Genomic DNA, 22,333 nt, shown 5'->3' with positions numbered 1-22,333 from the left:
AATTGTCACAAAGGTCAATACATGTAAACAAAGAATAGAGTCCGTGTAGCTTCTAGCCTGTCTCTGCCTTTGCAACGGCTGTCTCTGGCGCTGGCGTCGTAGGAAGCTCTGGCGTATCTGCGCTGCAGGCTTTGGGCAACAGTGGCGGCGTCTTCAGACTCTCTTCTCTCGCTGTAGCAGTCTTGGACTGTGATGGTGGGGCAGTCTGCTTGTGCTCTTCTGGCGGCGGATGTTCTTCCAGCTTCTTCTCTTGATGAAGGTTCTTGGGCTGGTGTACAGGATCTCCTCTGGGTCCGGAGCTCCAGAGCGATTCACCGGCGAAGTCGACTCCAATGTGGAAATTCAATAGGCAGTAGTAGTGGGCAACCTCAAACCAACCGTACACACTCACACCACATCTTCAGAAAGAGGCTGTAGCCGCGTATAGTTCCCGTTTAGAACTTTATTCGAGCCCACACCGACATGTTTCGCCTGTGTGTGGCTTTCTCAAGGATCAAGGCTCGAATGAGCACAAGTACAGTGTGTTCTGGCTTTTATAGGCCATTAGTGCAAGATGCCCTAGGTGGCTTAACCAATCACATTACAGCAAATATCTTGGTAGTGCACTCTGTTTTTCTACAGTTCTAAATGCACTGACTACATGACCTCACTTGACCTCTATCAGTATGACTTCATCTATTGTTCTAGAACAATTACAATTGTCACAAAGGTCAATACATGTAAACAAAGAATAGAGTCCGTGTAGCTTCTAGCCTGTCTCTGCCTTTGCAACGGCTGTCTCTGGCGCTGGCGTCGTAGGAAGCTCTGGCGTATCTGCGCTGCAGGCTTTGGGCAACAGTGGCGGCGTCTTCAGACTCTCTTCTCTCGCTGTAGCAGTCTTGGACTGTGATGGTGGGGCAGTCTGCTTGTGCTCTTCTGGCGGCGGATGTTCTTCCAGCTTCTTCTCTTGATGAAGGTTCTTGGGCTGGTGTACAGGATCTCCTCTGGGTCCGGAGCTCCAGAGCGATTCACCGGCGAAGTCGACTCCAATGTGGAAATTCAATAGGCAGTAGTAGTGGGCGACCTCAAACCAACCGTACACACTCACACCACATCTTCAGAAAGAGGCTGTAGCCGCGTATAGTTCCCGTTTAGAACTTTATTCGAGCCCACACCGACATGTTTCGCCTGTGTGTGGCTTTCTCAAGGATCAAGGCTCGAATGAGCACAAGTACAGTGTGTTCTGGCTTTTATAGGCCATTAGTGCAAGATGCCCTAGGTGGCTTAACCAATCACATTACAGCAAATATCTTGGTAGTGTAGTGTGTATTTCTCTTGCATGTACTCAAGCAAACCACGCTCTTCCATTGATCTGCCCAACTTTTACTCAAATTCGTAAACTTTCTCTCCCTCAAAACCGAACTAAATGGAACAGTCCACATAAACATACAAGATGGCGGCCGGTGCGACGATAAATTCTCTCGCAGATGAAACAGTGGAACAGGTTCTCCGCTCGCTCGTCCTGGACCACTATGACGTGTTAAACTTCGGCTACACATGCAGTAGGTTCAACGCAGTCGCAAGAAGCGGGGAAATTTGGAGGCTCAAGTTGTTTGAAAGGTAGGGATAGTCTTACGTATAACGCTGAACGTCTGATAACATATATCAGACCCCACAGTCTACGTACGTACGTAGTTAACGTTACGTATAACCACAATACCTAATGATAACATATTTGTAGAGGCATTTGCAGCTTTATCTACTGTCCAGGCACGTCATCATCCATATAGTTGAGGTGAGGTAGTGAATATTGGTGCAGAAAATTATTTGATGATCTAAACTTTCCTGGTGTCTTTCTTGATGCGATCTTCGTTGCGACGTTCCTTCCTTGGAGACGTCGAGGTGTTAAGAATATTGCAAATTGACTAAGGGTAAAAGGTTCACATTTTTTGCATGTCATATGATAACTGAGTATAAATGGTCATAAATGAGATGGAATATTATTAATGTCTGTCTTGAGAAGAAATCGGAGCACCAGGTAGGTCAAAGGTCAACACGCATTTACTTCCGGTATACGCAGTATTCAGTACCGGGGGTGGACGTGCACATGGTGCTAGCTGAACTGAGGTTTTTCACAGGATAGAAATCACGTAAGAACCAGAATGTCCTTCACATTCGGCTTCCAGATAACCGAAGAAGACGGAGAGGAAGGAGATAGTAGCTGTCAAAACACAGGAGAACTTCATGGTACCCAAGAGTGCCCCCCTCCCCCTTTACCTGCAAAGGAGATCTCCATGTCCTTTTCTGAAGTGCAACAACCTGCAACCACCAGTCAGCTCAGACTGGAAGGGGGAGAAGTATTATCCTACATAACCTCTCCTGAAAGCAAGAGCCTAGAAGCAAGTACGTCAGAGTCCGACCTCATCCCTAGTGTGTACGAAGGCGGGATGAAAATCTGGGAGTGTTCTGTGGACCTCGTGCAGTACCTCAGCGAGATCGCGCTCTCCTGGGCTGGCCTGATGGTGCTGGAGTTAGGCTGTGGTGCCGGCTTACCCGGGATCCTCGCGCTCACCAAAGGAGCGGAACGTATTCATTTCCAAGACTACAACGAGGAAGTGCTACAAAATGTGACGATTCCCAACGTTGTACTCAATACGGGAGCAGGTCTTGATGCAGCCAGATGCAGATTTTTTGGAGGGGACTGGGGCGGGGTTCAAGAACTTTTGACGGAGGAATCAGAGTCTACGAACAATAAGTATGATGTCATCCTAACATCCGAGACAATCTACAATACTGACTCCTATCAGAAGCTGCATGACTTGATGAAGAGTGTACTCGCCCCACATGGCACAGTTTACCTGGCGGCGAAAACACACTACTTCGGCGTGGGAGGGGGGACCAGGTTATTTGAAGAATTCCTCCAAAAGGAAGGCGTCTTCCAAAGTGAAGTCTGCAAGGTTTACTCAGAAGGAGTCAACAGAGAAATTCTCAAGATTGAAATGAAGAAGTCTTGAAGGATTGATCAGTACATTTCAAGAAAATGAACAATTTTGTAATTTCAGTACTTAAGTACTTCAACAAAATGAATATATTTGATATACTTACTTTTGTGGGTTTTAAAAATCCCACTATACTATTATAGACTGATAGGTTTTGTTTGTCTTAGATTGAGAAAACATGTTCTCAAACATGTTTTTGGTGATATATTGTACATGTGATGTGATTGCTAAAGGTTAGATCAACTGAAATTCAACTCACATGTGCTAAATATTCAAAATACATGTACCACTTTTGGTTAATGGACTGTAAGTGAATGATTGCCTGATGTTACTGATATAAATGGCAAGAACATCAATTACAGACTAGTAATAAATACATCAGACTCAGAGTTATCCCTATGAACACTTTCCGAAGAGTGCTACATACTGACATACTAGTAGGTCATTGTGAAGTGCTAGCAACAAAAGACTTTTTATTACAGTAACTGTTCCCTCATTTCAAGCTAGGCTATTTTCCAACATGTACACTACTAGTATATAGCAGCGAGACTCGATGCCCACATAACATTGCAACATTTAGATGTGAATACAAGATTTCCAAAATGCAAATCAAGTAATTTGAGTTAGAAGATGCTCAATATATTTTAGTTAGGCCATGTGACTTATCATTTACAACTGACAAATGTTATTTTGTATTTTGAAAAGAGATGATTTTATTCAATGGAAATATATTGAAATAAATAAAGTATTTTCAAGCTGTCAAAGTGCCCAAGATCATATTTCACAATTTTACTGGCTCGTGACTCTAAGACCGCCACATAAAAAAAAGGAACAATTTCTACATGAATCCTTTGGCATGTAGCTTTTTGAAACAGTCTATGTGTGTTTGTGTCTTTTTGGGTACTAGTATGTATAACAATACTCAATAGTTGAAAGGAAATGGAAATGCTCAGGTACTTTACCCAAGTATTAATGCGTTTTATTTTGAAAAAATTGCAACATAGCAATGCATAGGTCACCCAGGCAGTATTACTGATTTCAGGTGCCATCTAACATTATACAGTTGAACATTCACATCTGAAATAAAGCCATACAGCAAAACACTCATAAGATTATTGCTTTAATTTTGTTTCCAAGATGGCCCTCCCTGAAAATGCGGTACAGCCCAAAGAAGCAGTACAACTGGCTGCTGGAGTTCCAGAACCGGTTCAAGTGCGGGAGGCTGGTGCGAGAACTGCTGGTCACGTTCTCGCCGCAGTTCTACCACAAAGACGAGGTGCCGTCCGAAGCGTTCGCACCGTTCGTGGAGCTGGCGGGACGGAATGAGTGCATGATGCGGAGCGTGCTCAACGAACTGATGGTTCTTCTACACGATAAACAACGGTACGCATTATTAGATCCTGTCTAGAATCTGTGTATGCTCAAACTCATTCTGATAATTGTTAGCAAACAACGGTATGGCTTTATTACTAATATTAGACTCTATATCTGTATATACTCAAATTCATTATTTTGATGATTGTTGGCACAATGTGGTTTTCATGCTGCATAATTTTTAGATTTTCCCCCTCACTTGACACTCATTGTGAATAACAGATGTCATTCTCAATGCTCAATGAACTGATTGTTCTACTGCATGAAAAACAACGGTATGGCTTTATTAGATTCTATTCAGGGTCTGTGTATTCTCAAATTTGCATTATTCTGATAATTGTTGGCACAATGTGATTTTCATACTGCATGATTTGCAGACTTTCCCCCTCACTTGACACTCATTATGAATGAAGGATGTGATTCTATTGTGTAATTATGATATTGTTACCTGTTAGTGAGTTACATGTACATCCATACATACCAATGACAGGAAACACATGGACTTGACTCTGAAATACTACGGAGAAAAGGTCTTGAGGTACATGCAGCACCAACACCTGAAGGGGGAGTGGCAGCAGGTGTTGGAACAGCCTGAGGAGCAGCAGAGTTTATTGGAAGGTCAGTCAGCACCAAGGCAAATGCCTGATTCTGATTGGTCAACTTTAAATGTGATTAATTAGTCAGGTTTCACCAAGCCGGTAGTGCTCATTCTATCTTGTGTAAACTAAGTTACAGATTTCCCATAGATTCTGCTTTCACTTTGATTTCCCAGATTTATATCTTGAATAAGAATTTGAAATGACATGGCCTAACATGTTTTTTGTGACCATACCTGCCTACGTGCTCAGGCCAGGAACTGGCCCCTTGCTTTCCCGGAGGATCCTCCAAGCAGTCCTGTCCTTTGCCTTTGCTTCCCGACTGTTTAAGCCAGTGTGCTTCACAATTCAGTCTTTCCATTTCTTCGGTGGTCTTCCCCGGGGTCTGGGGGTAGCAAACTCCTGGCTGTAGGCTTTGTACACTCATTATGTGTGACCATACACACACAGGTAAAAGAACCCAACCCGGTTGGGGTGACCCAGTGTGCTTGGCCAAAAATATGTGAGCCTTAGCAAAGCCACATTCCACTAATGATGATGATTCACTGTGTTCTGCGGCTCAGAGGTTGTGGAAACAGCCTCTGGCTGCATTCCACTAATAGCTGACGAAAAAGCGCCATGCTTCGTCCTCAGTTTGAGGTTCGACCGCTTTACATTTACCTTTACATAGGAGCAGTGCTGTTTGCACAGTGGAACAATCCCTCTGAGGACATGACAGTACAGGCGGTGGTACAGCAGATAGACAAGATTGTAGACAGGGTGAAAGCAGACATCTCTACCAGGAACACCGACCACGCTGTCATCAGGGACAGCAGGAACCAAGGTACTCTGATGGGAACATTGGTTAGATACCAAGGTACTCTGATTGGTTAGATACCAAGGTACTCTGATGGGAACATTGGTTAGATACCAAGTATTATGGTGGGAAGATGAAAATGGAGAGTAAAATTGTACCAAAGGACAACAGAAAGAAATATCTAGATCTGCACACAAAAATGAATCTTTGCAGCTAAAAATGACCATTACATTTTTTCTGTTTGTCCCATTACTGCAAATGGCCAGTATCCATTAATGATAGCCTGATTAAATCACGCTTATAGCATGACTTTTGTATAGCAGCCCACCGTAACCAGTCACCCCCTAGCGGGGAGGGGACATAAACCCCTGGACAGCTGGAGTTTGCGTTATACAGACTGCTATTAATAAAGAAGTTTATATTTCCCTCAGGTGCACCTGCCCTTCTCGACTTACCAGGTAACCCCAAGCTTCTTGTTTTCCTTTTTCTCTATCACAGCGCCCCCTGTGCTTTCTAGAAATGAGTGCAGGCAGGTGCTGGAGGGAATCAACCATGTTCTCTACAACCAGATGAACTTCAGAGGCAACATCGAGGAATACTACGATGCCAAGAACTCATTTCTACCTTATGTAAGCCACAGAAATACATGGCCTTTTTCTTTTACAAGTCAGTTAATAAGACAAATGACAAAGTGTTAGGCAACACTATGATGATGATGTAGAGAAGAAAAATATGAAGTATTGTCTTCTCTCCTTAGTATAGTAAAGTATAGTATAGTATAGTAAAGTATAGTATAGCATAGTGTATAATATAGTATGGTGTGTAGTATAATATGGTGTAGTATAGTATAGTATAGTATAGTATAGCATAGTGTATAGTATAGTTAAGTATAGTAAAAAATGTTGTATGTATAGCATACTATAATGTACTGTACTGTAGTGTCCTATAGTATAGTGACTAGTATACATGTAAAGTACAGTGTTTTTACAGACTTCTAAGTCTTTGATGAGTGTTTCAATAATCTCCTCCCCTTTCCTTGTGTCCTCAGGTGTTGGAGAGGAAGGCTGGTATTCCCATCACCATGGCGATCCTGTACGCGGAGATCGCCAAGTGTCTGGGCGTTCACCTGGAACCTGTCAATTTCCCAAACCACTTTCTGTTGAGATGGCACGATCAGCCCGACGGGTAGACAAACTCTTATTTCCTGTTACTACATACAAGACTCTAGTTGTGTTATGACTGTCTGCAGTTCAAACACAACCTGCATGGTGTCACTGCTGTATGGCGTACAAGATCTGTAACTGTATAATGTATAGCCGTATAAACTAGGGCTGGGTACCGGTACCGTGTACCGGTACAAAACCGGTATTTCTTAATGGACCGGTCCAAAAAAAAAGGTCCGTAAAAAATCAGTGGACCGACCTATGGACCGATTAGAAAATTCATAGTACCAGGCTACCAGTAGGCGGCCACATAACTAGTCTAAGAAAATACAAAACAGCAAATTTAACAAGTCGTTTTCGAAGACGTTAGCTGTGAATCATATCTAGAAACACTTAAAGGATGAGTAAACAGACGGCGAGGAGAGTATAGTTATAATTTTGAGACAAAGTGCAAACCTAAGAAATTATATCGTTCCAGACATGACGTTTGGAGACTTTTACGTGTGTCTCGCTCTCCAAAATATGATGTACTGCGACACTACTATAATCAGGTACAGGTACAGGTCCGGACCTGGACCTGACCCTCTGGACCTGGACCTGGACCGGACCTGAATTTTATGTACCGGTACCCACCCCTAGTATAAACCTTTGGCACAACACAGAGGGTTTGCAGGTGCGCAGCGCAGCGCAGCACAGCACATGCTAATTGTATTACACTGAATGACCTGTCACACCTAACTTTTGCACATATAGCTGCTGCAAGCGTTGTTTAAAGCTATCTAATTAGGATGCCCCTACTGTTATAATAGTTCTGGGGGCAAAACGCATCTTTTGAACACATCAATCCTGGGCTGATAACTCGTGCACTTGACTATTTCTTGTTAATGTAAAAACTTGCTATGATCCTTGCATTTACAAACTTTATTACATTGTCTCCTTGTCCAATTAAGTTATTAAATGATTAAATTTTCTTGTTGTTTTGTTTTGTTACCCAGTGACTCCCCAGATGACTACATGTACATAGATGCCTTTGGAAAGGGCAGGTTCCTAAATAGGAGGGAGTGTGCCAACCTTATCGACATTCATGGCGTCAACTGGATGCCTGACTCCTGCTATGAGGCTGTGTCATCAAAAACCGTAAGTTTAGAGTTGTATACACAAATGCATGTTATTCTGACTGTGAAATATACATATATGTTTTTGTCAATGTATCTTGTTGCACATTATGGCATCTTTTGACAATCATTGTCCTAGCAGTTCCAAGCATTAACATCTTGGATTGGTGAACCTGTTTCATATACAACTGTAGTACCCATTGCTCCTTTTTCAAACTGCAATTTGTGGGGAGGAACATATAATATACTACTATAGGACAAAATGCAGTGTAGTTTGCTTGTCTGCAGTTCTAACATAGCCTGCTAGGTGGTGCTGCTGTACTGCACAGATGGTGTGCAGTTTACTCATCCCTTTATATATTTGCTTTGATTCATAGTTGTCTAATCTGCATGCTTAGCACACCCTTGTTTCTTGTAATGTAATCTTTTGGGTGTCTGAATTAGAACTACATAGTTTACCCTTGGTCAAATGTCCTACTCTGACACCCACTTGTAAATTTGTATTACTCAGGTATTTACCCGAATGGTCAACAATCTCCTCAGTATTGGGAGAAGACAGGCTCAAATGGGAGACAGGTAAGCGTTATTCCAATAAGCTACTTATAAATCAGGGGGAGACTAGTATTGGTAAGAAAAATTCAGCGAGGAGAAGTTTTGTAAGGAGAAAAAGTGTCTGCGATCTGTAAATGAAAGTGTATGAATTAATAAGAATGTACAAAGTGAAAAGATAAGTTTGTACTTTTGCTGTTGTAACTACATGGCTGTGAATGTACACACAGAAAAAACAAAGGTTGCCGTTCATGCATTACTAGTAACTTGTGATATGATTAACCATAATTAAAGGGCATAAGACACCAATGACATCAACATTAAGAATTTCCTGAAATTACATAAAACATAATACTGTTGTTTGATAACATAGAAATTTTCACAAAATATTCACACTTTGGATGTTATTGAACATCGAACCATCAAAACTTCATACCTCCAGCTTTTGATTCTTTCCACCAGGTAATTACATTAATCGGTGACTTGCCCAGTCATGACGTCACAATGAACGTGGCAGCCAATTTGAAACTTTGCACTGACGTATGCCTGCTACTTTCCTGTTTACCGCTTCTTCCGCAGTTCCTTGGTATGTCTGAGGAGTAACCTTGACCTTGCTCTCCTGCTGAACCCCGGTGACATTGAGAATGCCCTTCTACAGGCCAGGGTCTACCTTCACCTTAACATCAACCTTTCAGAGGTAAGGCTCCAAGATTAGCCTTTTCTTCAAAGGTCTTAGAATATGATTTTTAGCTTCGGTCAAAGATACCAACAGTTCCTTATGCACAATGCCTTGGGGATTTTTATTCTAGTTATAACTTGTTTTAGCTGAACACCACCGGTATGTTTTCTTATTTTACTAGAGTTTGTTAATGTAGAATTTGGTCACATAATGGTTCAGAACATTATCTGTCACCATCTGACCAACCTATTCCTTTAACTTTGAAGCCTGTAAATGATGGTTTGTGTTTATTTTGTTACGCCAAAAGACAGTTACTCAAGCAACTGGATGAAATTTTGAAACACTCCCCGTCTGTCCGACGTTTCAGACAGCATCCACAATCTTTCGTCAGTGACTAAAGGACAGAACTGGAGAATCAGGTTTTAGACCAAGAATTGATATGTACATTTATTTTGTTGTTCGTTTTGTTTGTGACCTTAATAAAGGTGCTTGAGAATCTACAGCAGCTGCTAGATCGGCCAGAGGGCGAGGAACTGTCCAGTCAGATACGTCACATGATGGTCAAGGCCACACAGCAGCAACAAATCAAGGACGAACCTCCCAAGGTGACACGACTTTCCTCCCTCACCCCACACCACCCTACCCAACCCCACTCCGTTCCACAACAACCCCATACCCCACCCCACCTCACTCCACAAATTTTTGACAGCAGCGTATGCGAAGCACGTTTGAATCATTCGATGGAACGTTATCGCAGCCCATAGCCAGGTATGACATAAGATGATTACTGCCTGTGTCAAGCAGGTTGCGCATCCCCCCCCCCACATTTATATTTTGTATTCAAGATGGAAAGCCAGTCATAGCATGTTACTAATCCGTCTTGTTGTTGATTTAGGTGGAGCAAAAGCGGAGGGACGACAAGAAGAACTTCAACGCAGACGGGGTGATCTACTCTGTGGGCATGATCATGAGGCATAGAAGGTAGAATCAATTGTCATACCATATGTTTGTTCTGTTTTATGTGGCTACGGGTCAATCTTCACGCACATCGAGAAACGGCTATAATGAGTGTAAAAATGATATATTCTACATAATACACTATATATTATATATACTAGTAATATAGAACTCCAGATTGAACAGACTGACCTGCAACCAAGGCTGTCCAACAAACCAGATGGAATTGGATTCAAACACATCCCGATGTACAGGGAAAAGTAAGGATATGGTGAATGGGGTTACAGTCAGACACTAAACATCAGACGTTTTTATGCTCAGCTGACTCACAGCAGGACAGGAGCTGGAAAGAAGATAGTGTGGAACCTGTTTGAACAGGACTGACAATATAATATCTAAAATTGTGTCCACAGGTACAGTTACAACTGTGTTATCTATGGCTGGGACCCCCAGTGTGAGATGAGTGAAGAGTGGATGATACAGATGGGCGTACACAGTCTCTCCAAGGGACCCAACCAACCCTTCTTTAACGTGCTGGTGGCTGATGGTTCCAACAGATACGCAGCACGAGGTACGCTTTCCACGGTTCTTATACATCATCACCATCATTTTACATCCGGAGAAATATTCTCCAGTGGTATTAAAACTCATAGATAAAGCAATTCCAGTATTTTTTGTCCTTCATGGCAGACACCAATGAAGACCCTGTGAGACCATTGTCTCTTTCGATCATTGTCAATAAAGTAGTTCAAGTCTGCATTTTCCCTCGGGTAACCACTGCACTAGTTAGTCGCCCAGCAGTCTTATACATCAGTTACTACATATTCCATATAAATTCTTGGAATTTGAACCTGTTGTACAGGCTTAAAAGCTTTAGGTAAAGATGGAAATTTTTCAAGAAATTTGTTGCCCTGGATGGCAATAGCATTCAGCCTTTGAACTCTGTTCAATTTGTACACATGCCACATAGAGTATTTGCAAATGCAGTTAACATGATGTCATGAATCAGTGAGTGACAAGTAGTGACATGTGAAAATCAGTTCAAATTCCTTTGAAGGCCTGTGATATTTGTGCTTTTAGACCTCAATGATTTCTTTGCTTTAAGAATGTTGTAGATTACTATCAAAGAAGCATAGCAAGCTTAAGTAGTAATGTTGAGTCTAAAACACTGGTATGATACCTCACAGAGAATCTGGAGCATCACCAACATCCGTGTGAGATCACCCACCCAGAAATTGGTCGCTTCTTCCAGCAGTTCACAGGAAACTATTACATACCAAACAACGAGCTAAAGAAGAGATATCCGCACGATGAGGAAATGACATGCGAGCACTTCGCCTCCGCAGAAGCAGCACCTTAGCTGATCACTGAGTGTTCCATGAATAATGTGTTACAACAGTTGACTTGCAAGAGGATGGGGCATTGTACTGAAGAGTGGAAGAGTGTACCATTCTACCGGTTTATAATTTCTATTCAATCAATGCTGAAATGTGCAGGTCCGATGTGATATGTATATTAAGTAACAATATTTCAGGTGTTTACATCATGCTGTGTATGACCTTAATTTCAGAAGCCTAATTTTAAGCATAGGAGTTTTGTAGTAGAAACTTTAAGGGCTGTTCTTGGATTGTGTCAAATGTTTAAGCTAGAGCCAAAGCTAACTTGTGATGCTTGTTGGTTGGATCACTCACATAGATGCAGAGCTTCATTATAGCGCGTGGACTCCTAATCTTAGGAGTTAGGACACAAGTTACAGAAGACAAACGGAAATTGCAAGTGTTTGACACAATTTCCAAGAAAGAGAATTTCCATCTTATAGCAAGCATACTATTGCCTGATATAACAACTCAAGAGGAGAAAAGGTTTTCAGCACTAAATTCTGCACTGCTACCATGTGACTGATCACGTATTGTTGGCATAACAGTTAGGGTGTTTGGCCAAGACCCTGTAGGGCCTGGGCTACCCTGACATGCCACCGATGTTGTACCCTTGGGAAAGGCACTCAACACGACTTTCCTCACTCCACCCAGGTTCAAAGATGAGTACCTGACTTTTACCGTAGTATAAGCTGATATGGCAGTTTGAAAATTCCTGAGCATGATTAAATTATTTTGCCAGCTAGATTGGTAATATGATGCTTGATATTTATGATCAATATGCATACTTGCAGCGGCAACATTTCCAATATTATAACTGTGGAATATGTGAATTACTCGAAATGTGAAATATCACATCATACTGTCATACTACCAGATTAAAATATCCGGTAAATATTTTTTCTCCTGTTAGAAATTTGCATCTGGAACAATGGTCTACTTTCTCTACAGATACTACGGTGAAGACTACTTTGTGAAAAAAATGTTTAACCCAGTAAATGTAGTGGTTCAAAGATTTTTGCAAGAAATTGCAATATTATCAAGAATGACAATTTGTAATCTCATTATAACCTTATACATGTAGATCTACTTTTTGAGGCAAGAAACTGATCAAAACATTTTCTTCAACTTGACCAGAAACTATCTATATGATGAATTACAGTAAAGAGCCTTATGATGTTCACGCTCTTTTATAATTTATTCACTCTTTTTCTTAACAATGGACTTGCATTAATGTACATCATGTGAAGAATTCAATGGTCACTTTAAGAGTCTCATCACTGGCTCCATATATAATGGAGACTACTGTGTCAGCAAATACAAAAATAGATATCACTGGCATTTGGTTAAAATACATGTATACTTTGATGCTGCATCATCGTAACATGTAGTCAAATGTGTATTTGGCATTTAAAATCTGTTGAACTCCTGTTAAAAATATGCAAAAACTTTTTTGTTATATACATTTACAGCCTTTTACATGTGTGTACTCTTCTTGGGAAACAAAAGTTGTTGTGTATTCTGTATATCTTCGGTTGTTTGTTGTAATGTATTATATGTCAGTACAAAGTATTCCGCTCCTGGGCAAACAAAAGTGTGCCACAAATGTGTGCCATAGGTTAACGTTACATGCTAACGGATACAACTATACCAAAAAATGTGGGGCAAACACAGGAATAAAAGGTCCTATAAACATGCAGTTCTTGTTTATCTCTTCGTTGGCTTCTTGATTTTTTCCTGCTTGCTTCCCGGGCGCGGTTTGTCGTGTTTGTCTCCCGTTGGCGAGCTTGCACGCTTCTTTGGCGCCTGCTCTTTCTTGGTGATGCTGCGCATGACCTTTGCCTTCAGTTCGTCTTGGGACATGGGTCGGTTGTAATCACCGTTGTCGTCCGATTCTGATTCACTCTCGTAATCATCGCTGTAAAATTGCCAGAGGGAACAAAGTCACGTAACAATGCTACTTGATGCGTTTTTAAAATCATCAGACCTAAGAGCACATTTCTGTAGTTGTCAATACTAACAAGGGGTGTTTTGAACAACATACGGTTTACCACCAGGAATGTTTGGTACAATACAGAAGGGGTGCATTTTAAAGTCACGTAATAATGCTACTTGACACCCATGTTTAAGTATCAGATTCAAGAGCACATTTCTGTTTCAGTAGTTGTCATACTAAAAAGGAATGTCTGACATTTTCAGGTATGTTTGGTACAATGCAGAAGGGCTGCATTTCAAATGTTTATCTCTCTAATAATAATAGTATGTTGTCCAGTTACATCCCTGGACAGAATGACCTGTGATTCTTAGTGAAGACAACAGAAGTACATGTGTACATACCCAGTTGACGGTGCAGCGATGTTCAGCATGGTGGCAGGGATGGGGGGAACACTGGGACCAATGGCCAGGGTGGTGGTGGCCGGCCTGCCTGTCTCCTCGCCTTTCTGTTCAGCCTCCTGGAAGGCCACACGTAAAAGAAGAGTTACTATCACATGTTGAATATTTGGGCGGAGCTCAAATAAGTTAATTAGGTGACCCAGATGCACCATGCGCCAAGACTTCACCTGTTGACTGACATCCAAGCTAACAGAGGTAGTTTTGTAAGCACAAACCCCCTACCCCCCCACACACTGGGCCGCCTGTACATAAAGCCTAACCTACCTAGCCCAGACCTTTTTGCGTCTTTGTCGTTCATTGAATGAATGAGGGGTGCAGATGATTGTATCTCATGGCAGACTCACTTGTAAACGTGCTTTGAAACATGCTTTGAGACAGGTTGTATCTCAGACCAACCCAATCCAAACTACATACAGGACATTTTGTATTTACAAATGAATATCAAACATTATTTTGTTGTTGTTGTTGTTGTTGTATATCCTTTTGCAACTTAATAGAGGAAATTGATAAAGATAATGTTCTGGGCACCTTCAATTCCAAGAAAGCCTGCATCTGTAGTAGGTCGTTAGTCTTCTGTTCGATCAGACCCAGGTATTGCATCATGTTGTTCTCCGTGACTCCCTCGCTGCCCCCCAGCATGTCGGTGATGACGGAGCGGTCACAGTTGATCTTGGTGAAGACGGACTCCACGGCGGCCTTCAGCTGCTCCAGGATCTTGTTGGTACTTTTCTGCTGCTGCTCGTGTTGGTCAGCCTGCTGGGTGGATGATGTCGCCTTTGCCTGTGAAAGTGACCGGAGATGTTAGCAGGGAAACACGTGTCTACAGCACTTGGGTCAAATAGCTGATGAAGACCGAATGATTCCGTCGAAAATTCTGGTGAGTGAAATTTTTAGAGTAGGAGAACAGTTAATTTCTTATTATACATTTTACCAACTGATGAAATTTCAAGCCTCCTAATATTTCTGTTCTGTGTTGTAGCTCCTAGAAACTCATTATGTTTACCTTCACAGAAGGGTAACATATTTTTTCAATATTTCTTGTTCTTCTTCCCTTCCAAATGAATGTCAAAGACCTGGACCAGACGGCTGTCACTGTGGTAACCCGATGTGTAGCAGACACCATGTATTGTCTAACACCTAATGTAGCAAGTGGCAGGACAGGTTGAAGGGGCTGGTCACCAGATATATGAAGGTGTTTTAGTCAATAAACATTATGTATTTGCTTGCACATTGCCTTTCTAGTTTTATGTTATGTTTTGATAGAGGTTCAATGGGGAAAATGAACATAACATCAGGAGGAAAGACAAGAAGACGTCCCACCTCCAGGTCTTTCATGATCTCCTTCCTCTGTTTCTCCATCTCGATGCCCTGAGCTTTAAACTTGGCGATCTCATCCTTGATCTCCTGGATCTGTTCCTGCAGGAGCTCCACCTCGTTATTCAGCTCGTTAACATAATTAAACAGTGCAAAGTTCTTGTCCTCTGTAGCGATGAACTTCTTGACAAGAGTGTCGATGTCTTCCTCTCCCGTGACCTCCTTGATTCGCGTGAAGGCAGCCTCATATGTTTCTACTGTTTCTTCTCCTCCAACTGGCTTCTCTTCCTCTGCAAAAAGAAATAAACAGTCATGTAAAACCATTGACAACATTACAGTCAATCATGACGTATTATTTCTTGCAAGACCTTCTTTTCTTTTACTGTCTTTCTTCTGAAATGTCAACATTTGTATAGTTATGGCGCATCTCTTGCCCCTAAGTTACAGACTTTTAAGATGTTCTTTTGATGTCTAAACCAGGGCTGTCTCCAGCTTTAAATGCTTGTCCGCCCCACTCACTGTTTCGATAATTTGGGGGTGGGGGTCAAAGATGTGCAATTTTAGCAAAGAATTATGTGTTTTTATGTCATGAAGTTCAGATTTTTGTCCTTCCACATGGACGGACGGGATGAAATTTTTGTCCTCCCCCACAAGCAAATTTCCATCACAGCACAAAGGGACAAGCCTTTGAGACCCCCAGTGTGAAACAAGAGATAAGAATAAAATTCTGCCCACCTTTTTTCTTCCCCTTGAGCTCCTCCTCCTCCTGCATCTCAGCCCTCTCCTGGGTCTTCATGGTCATGAACTGCTTGAGTTTGGCGTCGTGGTCGATGATGCGCATGAGCTCCTTCAGCTCCATGTTGTACTGTGCCAGGTCCTTCTCACTGCGGTCCTTCAGACCCATCATCTTAGCCTGGGCCTCATCCCTACAGGAAGCAGTGACAGAGACAATTGTTAGATAAAAATCTTAATGTTTCATGGACGTTAACATCATCAGTCACCTGCGAAGCAGTCAATCACACATGGACATGATAGGCAGGTAGAATGTCTTCGTTCAGACCTGTAGTGCCTAGTGGAACATAGGGCAACAAGTTTCCTTGCTGTTATAGAAGCAGGATATATATGTGCTTCTACAGGGAGGGGTTGCTAGCCCTTTCCCTTTATTTATGGCTTTAACATGCTCGAGGCACCTCCTTGAACACGAGACCCCCATTTATGGCCCTTCCAAAAGATGGGTGCTGCTCCAATCGAGCTGTCCTAAAGCCGGCGTCACAATTCATGCGAGCATCTGCCGATTTTGTAGATCGCCGGAAGCTCGCCGAATTTCAAATTCGCCCGAGCGTCGACCGTATTTTTCACTGAAAACCTGCCCCGTCACAAATTGAACAGAGCTCGGGCGACGTCCGTCGAACGCTAATAATCATAAATCCCACATAAGACGGTACCATCTCTTGGACACGGACGAAGTCAGGATCAAATGGCCTGGTAACAATCTCAAATTTGGACCAACTTTACTTTCTGAGTTGTGGCAAATCTGTAGGGCACAAGTGAAGTAGGTGGGCACACTGAAAATAATCACATAAAGAGGAATTTTGTTATAGACCAATCAAAATACAAGTGCAGGAGCCACAAAGTCAACAGATCAGTCGTTTAACCCCGATCCAAAAATTTTCACCAAATAGAAATCGACCGAAGCTCGGGCGAACGCCGTCCGAGCTTCGACCGACCGTTGACAAGCCTATCGACGCCCTGCCGACGCCTGGGCGTGCCTCGGCAGACAAACATAGATCTATAATGACTCAGTGGACTTTCAACTAGTCATTTTGTGGAGAAAAAACTCAGGAAGTGAAGTCAAACCTCAAAAGTCAAGCCCCAGTTCATTAATATACAAATTGAAACAAGAAGCATTGTCTTCGGTGTCAACATTTTATTTATAATTTTTTTTTTGAATGAAAATTTAACTTTGCATTGAATTGTCTTTCATTAGAAAAGTTTGGCAGCATTCTTCGACAAGTTGAAATTCGTATTAGTTAATATTACAGTATCATTTATCATCTTATGTTTTAAACCAAACTGTCGTTTCCTTTTATCTATAAACAAGAAGGAGTTCGGCCGAGGCCCGTCCAAGCTCCCATCAACACCTGCACAACGCTCGCCCGAAGCACGCCTTACTTTTCATGAGTCGGCCGGAACACTGACGACGGTCGTCCGATTATTGTTCAAGGCCCGTGCGAGGCTCGCACGAGGCCGAAGAGTTTGGGCGACCTCCGACCGATCAAAAATCGGGTCTAAAATCCTCGGATGCCCGCCCGAATATTGGCCGAGCGCTGGGCGTTGCTCGGGCGAGCTACGGGCAAACTGTTGACGAGCTGTGCGAGTTCAAAAATCGTCGCCGAGGCCTCGCTGAATTTAAGCGCAGCTTCCAGTGACACGCGAACGTCGGCCGAGCTCCGAAAATTCGCCCGAAGCCCGTAGAATCGGCAGGACGTCGGTCGTACTTCGCCCGAAAATCGCCATTTGGAGCTCGCCGACAAGTCGGCCGAGCTAATTTCTTGATTTGTGACGGGGGCTTAACTCACTATTAAACCGGTGTCTCATTTAGCAACTAATTGGAACCAGGCAGGAGCTTAACTTTGAGGTTGCCTCCATTTGAGCTACAGGGACATCCCTATATATTATGTCTTAGATGTTTGAAAAATTGCAGAACTAAAGTCACCTTAGAACATGTTACTAGTATACAAAGAAAAGTCTGTCACAAGACTCTACCTGGCATCATATGCTGAGGTGGACTGCTCAATAATCTCTCCCATCTCCTTCTTCTTCTCATTCAGCTCTTTGGACAACTTCTTGTACAGGTTGTCAAACACGTTTCTCTCCGTACGCAGGTGGTCGATTTCCTCTCGCAGCGTGGAATTCTCCGTCAACATGTCGTTGAATTCCACAGTAGCCTGGAGAAGACAGACGAAGGAAATGAACTGTCAACATTTTCCAAATGATACAGCAGGGCAACTGGACCAGCAGCTTTCCTTTTCTTGTCTTCTGACCTAAACACTGTTTTTGTATGAATTTTACATCATGAAACGGCTTCCAAAGTGACTGAGGTAAAATATGGCCACATATGGAGTAAGGCTTAGAGATAGATATACAGTAAAATTTGAAACTGACTACATATTAGGTATCGATAGATAGATTAAGTCTCACCTTGTGCAGCCTATTCTCCAACACCCGAATCATCTTCTGTGTCTGTGTGTGCCTCTGGTGAGATGCGTGGACCCCTCCCATGGTCTTATGCTGCATCTTAATCTTGCGCTCCATGGATCGAATCTACAGGCAAGTTTGGAAAAAAAAACAGTGAACATCACAACAGAACAGCCGAGTAACCTTTCGTAATAATTCTGGATATAACATTTACCATCGCAGGTGTAGAAATAGCTAATAGTACAACAGCAAAATATGTTCTTACAACTGTATTAAATATATTTAGCAAATACCATGATGTCAATTCTCATTCTGCCTTCATTGCTAAAACTTGTTTTCATCGACTCAATAGAGCAGACTATCCTGAAAAGTGTATCCTATTTCGACCTTTAGCACACTGAAGAAGCCGTTTGGCACCCAATTTCCTATTGGTTACAGAGTTAGGCGGCAGGGAGAAGGTTAAAGACATCACAATGGTACCTTTGCATCCAGTTCAGCGATGGTCTGTTTCTCCTCAGCGATGAGATCCTCGTAGCTGTCCTTACTCTCGACAAGGTCCTTCAGGGAGTGGGTGTTGTCTCCGTCCTTAATCTGGTTCTGTCGGCTCTCCGCCAGCGTCAGGTCTGTCTTAATCTCCGTCTGCTCCGCCTGGAGAGCTTCAATCATGGCTCTGTGGAACGGGAAGTTCACATGGTCACACGAGGACTCCTACACCCTCTTAACAACCATTCTGTGCCCACTTACCGAGACAATATCAGGTATCAGGTGATCACTTGAATATTTGAAGAGTTGGAGTACCCAAGGAGGTTTTGAAAAAGTCCTTGATGTACCTTAAGTATACCAACAAGTTCTCAATACTGAAAAGAACACCTGCCTTATTGCTTTCTTCTGAAAATTGACCGAGTTTACTGGGTCTTTATAATACAGACAAACAGCAATGAGATACAGTTAGGGGGAGTAAGAAACCAAGCAGTCACATAATGATAAAAGACAGTGGGAAATAAGGGTGCCGATATCCTACAGCGTAAAGCTTAAAGTAGCATGTCGGTTCGGTCATTTCTAGCACGCTTCTGTTGCCTACATTTGTGGAATGGTTCTGCAAAAGACATTAACCTTCTTCCTGCTGCCTAATCTGGTAATCAATGTGAATTTGGTCCCAAAAGGGTACCAGGTTGTAGGTTAAATGATGTGTTGATGAAGGTTAGACACCCAGGTAATAAGATATGCAAGGTTAAAGGTGCCCTAAGCGATATCAGGGGGTAAAACTTGAAATATTCTGGGGAAAACAATTCTGTTTTGTGAGGTTGAAAATGACATTTGCTTCCCCATATTAGCACATCTGTATCATTATTTCAGACTTTGGGCGTTTAAAAACAGCACAGAAGCAAGCCACAAAAGGAGTATTTTATTTATTGGGTCCCCCCAAAAATCAGCCCAGAATCCAGCCGTAACCGTTTTCTGTCGACAATTTTCGGTTATTTCCGGCCGCGTGACGTCACAATGCTCAAGCACATTGAGCCATGACCACGTGATTATTTCTTCGGAAGCGTTCATGACTTATCGGTCAGAATCGTGCATGTTCGGAAGATTTGAAATGATGGCTGGCATCCAAGTGCTCAGATTTTCAATGAGTTCCCACCACACAACGACATTGCATTTTTGCTCCATGATGGTCAATATGCGATGGGATAGTGTTATCTAAACTTACTATAGATAGAAATCAGAAAAAGATTGATTTTGAATATGTGACTTTCAGTGCCCTAATGTTGCTTAGGGCACCTTTAACTTACAGTTACTCAAGCAACTGTACAGATTTAGGAAATCATTTCCTAGATCTATCCAGTTGCTTGAGTAACTTTTACCTTGTGACATTAAGTGATGTAACGTTAAGAATAACTTAATATCAAACCAACAGGCAAACATACTATAAATGCAGAAATGTTCGCAGGGATTTAACTTTGCGGTAGGAAGAAAATGGAGACCGAATGTTCGCGGAGGTTTTCAGTTCATGTTTGAAACAATAGTACCACTACAGTCACACAATAGAACAGCTTTTAAGTTTGCAGTTAATAAGAGTTCACCGTGAAATCCATGAACATAAAACCACCGTGAACATTTCTGCATTTACAGTAATGCTTTTACATTACTGTAATGATGATGGCACTCACTTCTGCTTGCGAATGATGTTCTGGGATTCTTCGCAGTACGCCTTACGGTCCCCCTCCATGATGCGGTACTGGCGCTGTAACTTGGACAGCTCGCTCTCCGCCATCCCGTCCATGTCGGGCTCACTCGCCTCCGAACGTCTGCTTGCTGCACGATGCATTCTGATTGGCTAGTTTTTCCAACCTGTAGTGTCAGATTGAGAGATTCAAATCACTGACGACATTTGTTGCCTTTAAGCAAAATGTCTTAATCTTTAATATTGAGAAGATTGTGCATACAAATTAATATGATCCAATGTGCTTTTCATTTCAACCTTCTACAGCATGACTACAAATGACAATTCATAAAAGTGATACTAATAAATTTGCAAGTAATGTGATATTAATGTTGGGTTGAAAACCAAGAAAATGTGTAAATGTTGTAAATGTGTAACATATTGTTATGTTTCATTATTTAAGGAGAGTGGTTGCTTTTTCAATCCGGTTCAATTGAAATAACCGACTTCCAAGAGACAGGATTCGGTTATTTTTTGGGTAACAACTTCACCAACAATCCTAACACAGTTAACGTAAGATCCATACGTAAGTACATGTATATCAATCAACATAGTACACGTAGTAACCCATAAAACGTGCCGATACTGGCGATAGTAGTTAAGTACTGACGGAAGTTCCTTTAAAAGTTTGTTCTCCTGTTTGTTGATCGGCTTATCTCAGGGCGATGTTTACACGAGTTGACACAAGCCAACAAGTCAGTTTATCAAAATCACATTAGGAGTACATGTAGCTTGTACAGTGGAGGTTTATGGTCTTTCTGTCGAAGGTGGGCAAATTGTATCATACTTGCGACGTCTATTTAATAGGCTTCTTCCTTTGAAAAAATCACTAGAATAATTTAACGTTATTTCTTACGTGATGATTTGGAGTCAGGAGGCACGAGTCTTTTAATAGCGGTTTTTGGTGCTTCGCAATTGAAAGGTTACACAACTTAAGAAGCTAATCTCTTACAATTTATTCCAGGAAAACCCAGAAGGGAATCTGTACAGGTCTTACGGAGAGGTGCAGGTCATGATGGTGTGTTTTTATCTGGTCCCAGGTCTCCGCGCACCATATGAGAACCAGCGGCCATGAAAATTCCCCCCGCAAATTCGCTACATTTCCCCGCCCAAACCCCGCCATCCTCTACGGCAAATTGCCCCTCTTACGCCAGAATATACAGCGTACTTACCGTGTCAATATAAAGGGCACACTTCTTCCGTCTCTTGGAGCGGATAAAATCGATAAATAATGGAGATTACGTCTTGTTTACTTTGCACACTTGGCAGTGTGTGTAAACTGGCTGAAGAGCCTGTCGGTGGAGCAACCCTGCGTGACGCTGTTGCTATGTTTACTTGGCAACGGAATATTCTATCAAGACTACGTAAAAGGGGGAAATTATCACCGTTCCTTTTTGTATTCCACAACCATAAGCAATAAAAATCAGATAATCATAACATCATGTCTTAAAAGTGATTCCAATAGCCATATTTAATCTTTTGATGTCCGTATAACCTAGGATGTTTACTATATTATAGAGGGAAAAGTATCAATGGGATCGTCGAACTTGTTCAACGGGCCTTTGTGACGTTCGGATGTATTGCAGTTATAACTGGAAACCGCCAGAAGTCGCCTTTGCGTAG

The 22,333-nt window shown here is 42.2% G+C and overlaps 3 protein-coding genes across 3 annotated transcripts; 2 read left to right on the top strand and 1 right to left on the bottom strand.

Moving 5' to 3' along the window:
• Positions 1–1,414: 1,414 nt before the first annotated feature.
• On the top strand, positions 1,415–13,282 carry LOC136446878 (F-box only protein 21-like). Its single transcript, XM_066445526.1, has 13 exons — positions 1,415–1,599; positions 4,116–4,361; positions 4,843–4,970; positions 5,619–5,771; positions 6,243–6,373; positions 6,793–6,929; positions 7,903–8,044; positions 8,534–8,598; positions 9,151–9,268; positions 9,736–9,855; positions 10,146–10,231; positions 10,621–10,778; positions 11,395–13,282. The coding sequence occupies exons 1-13, from the start codon at positions 1,433–1,435 to the stop codon at positions 11,565–11,567; spliced, it is 1,824 nt and encodes a 607-aa protein (XP_066301623.1). The 5' UTR covers positions 1,415–1,432; the 3' UTR covers positions 11,568–13,282.
• Positions 2,062–4,070, top strand: LOC136446934 (histidine protein methyltransferase 1 homolog). The gene has a single exon (XM_066445605.1). The coding sequence runs from the start codon at positions 2,142–2,144 to the stop codon at positions 2,991–2,993; it is 852 nt and encodes a 283-aa protein (XP_066301702.1). The 5' UTR covers positions 2,062–2,141; the 3' UTR covers positions 2,994–4,070.
• On the bottom strand, positions 12,763–22,050 carry LOC136446888 (coiled-coil domain-containing protein 63-like). Its single transcript, XM_066445537.1, has 10 exons — positions 21,883–22,050; positions 20,658–20,838; positions 18,970–19,159; positions 18,493–18,615; positions 18,058–18,239; positions 16,027–16,217; positions 15,298–15,581; positions 14,506–14,757; positions 13,921–14,036; positions 12,763–13,501 (listed from the first exon to the last, which is right to left on the bottom strand). The coding sequence occupies exons 2-10, from the start codon at positions 20,813–20,815 to the stop codon at positions 13,291–13,293; spliced, it is 1,707 nt and encodes a 568-aa protein (XP_066301634.1). The 5' UTR covers positions 20,816–20,838; positions 21,883–22,050; the 3' UTR covers positions 12,763–13,290.
• Positions 22,051–22,333: the final 283 nt, after the last annotated feature.

Source organism: Branchiostoma lanceolatum, chromosome 1 (assembly GCF_035083965.1).
Source record: "Branchiostoma lanceolatum isolate klBraLanc5 chromosome 1, klBraLanc5.hap2, whole genome shotgun sequence".
NCBI lineage: Eukaryota > Metazoa > Chordata > Leptocardii > Amphioxiformes > Branchiostomatidae > Branchiostoma > Branchiostoma lanceolatum.
Note: the sequence above shows the minus strand (reverse complement) of the source record. Positions and strands in the feature narration are given on the sequence as shown.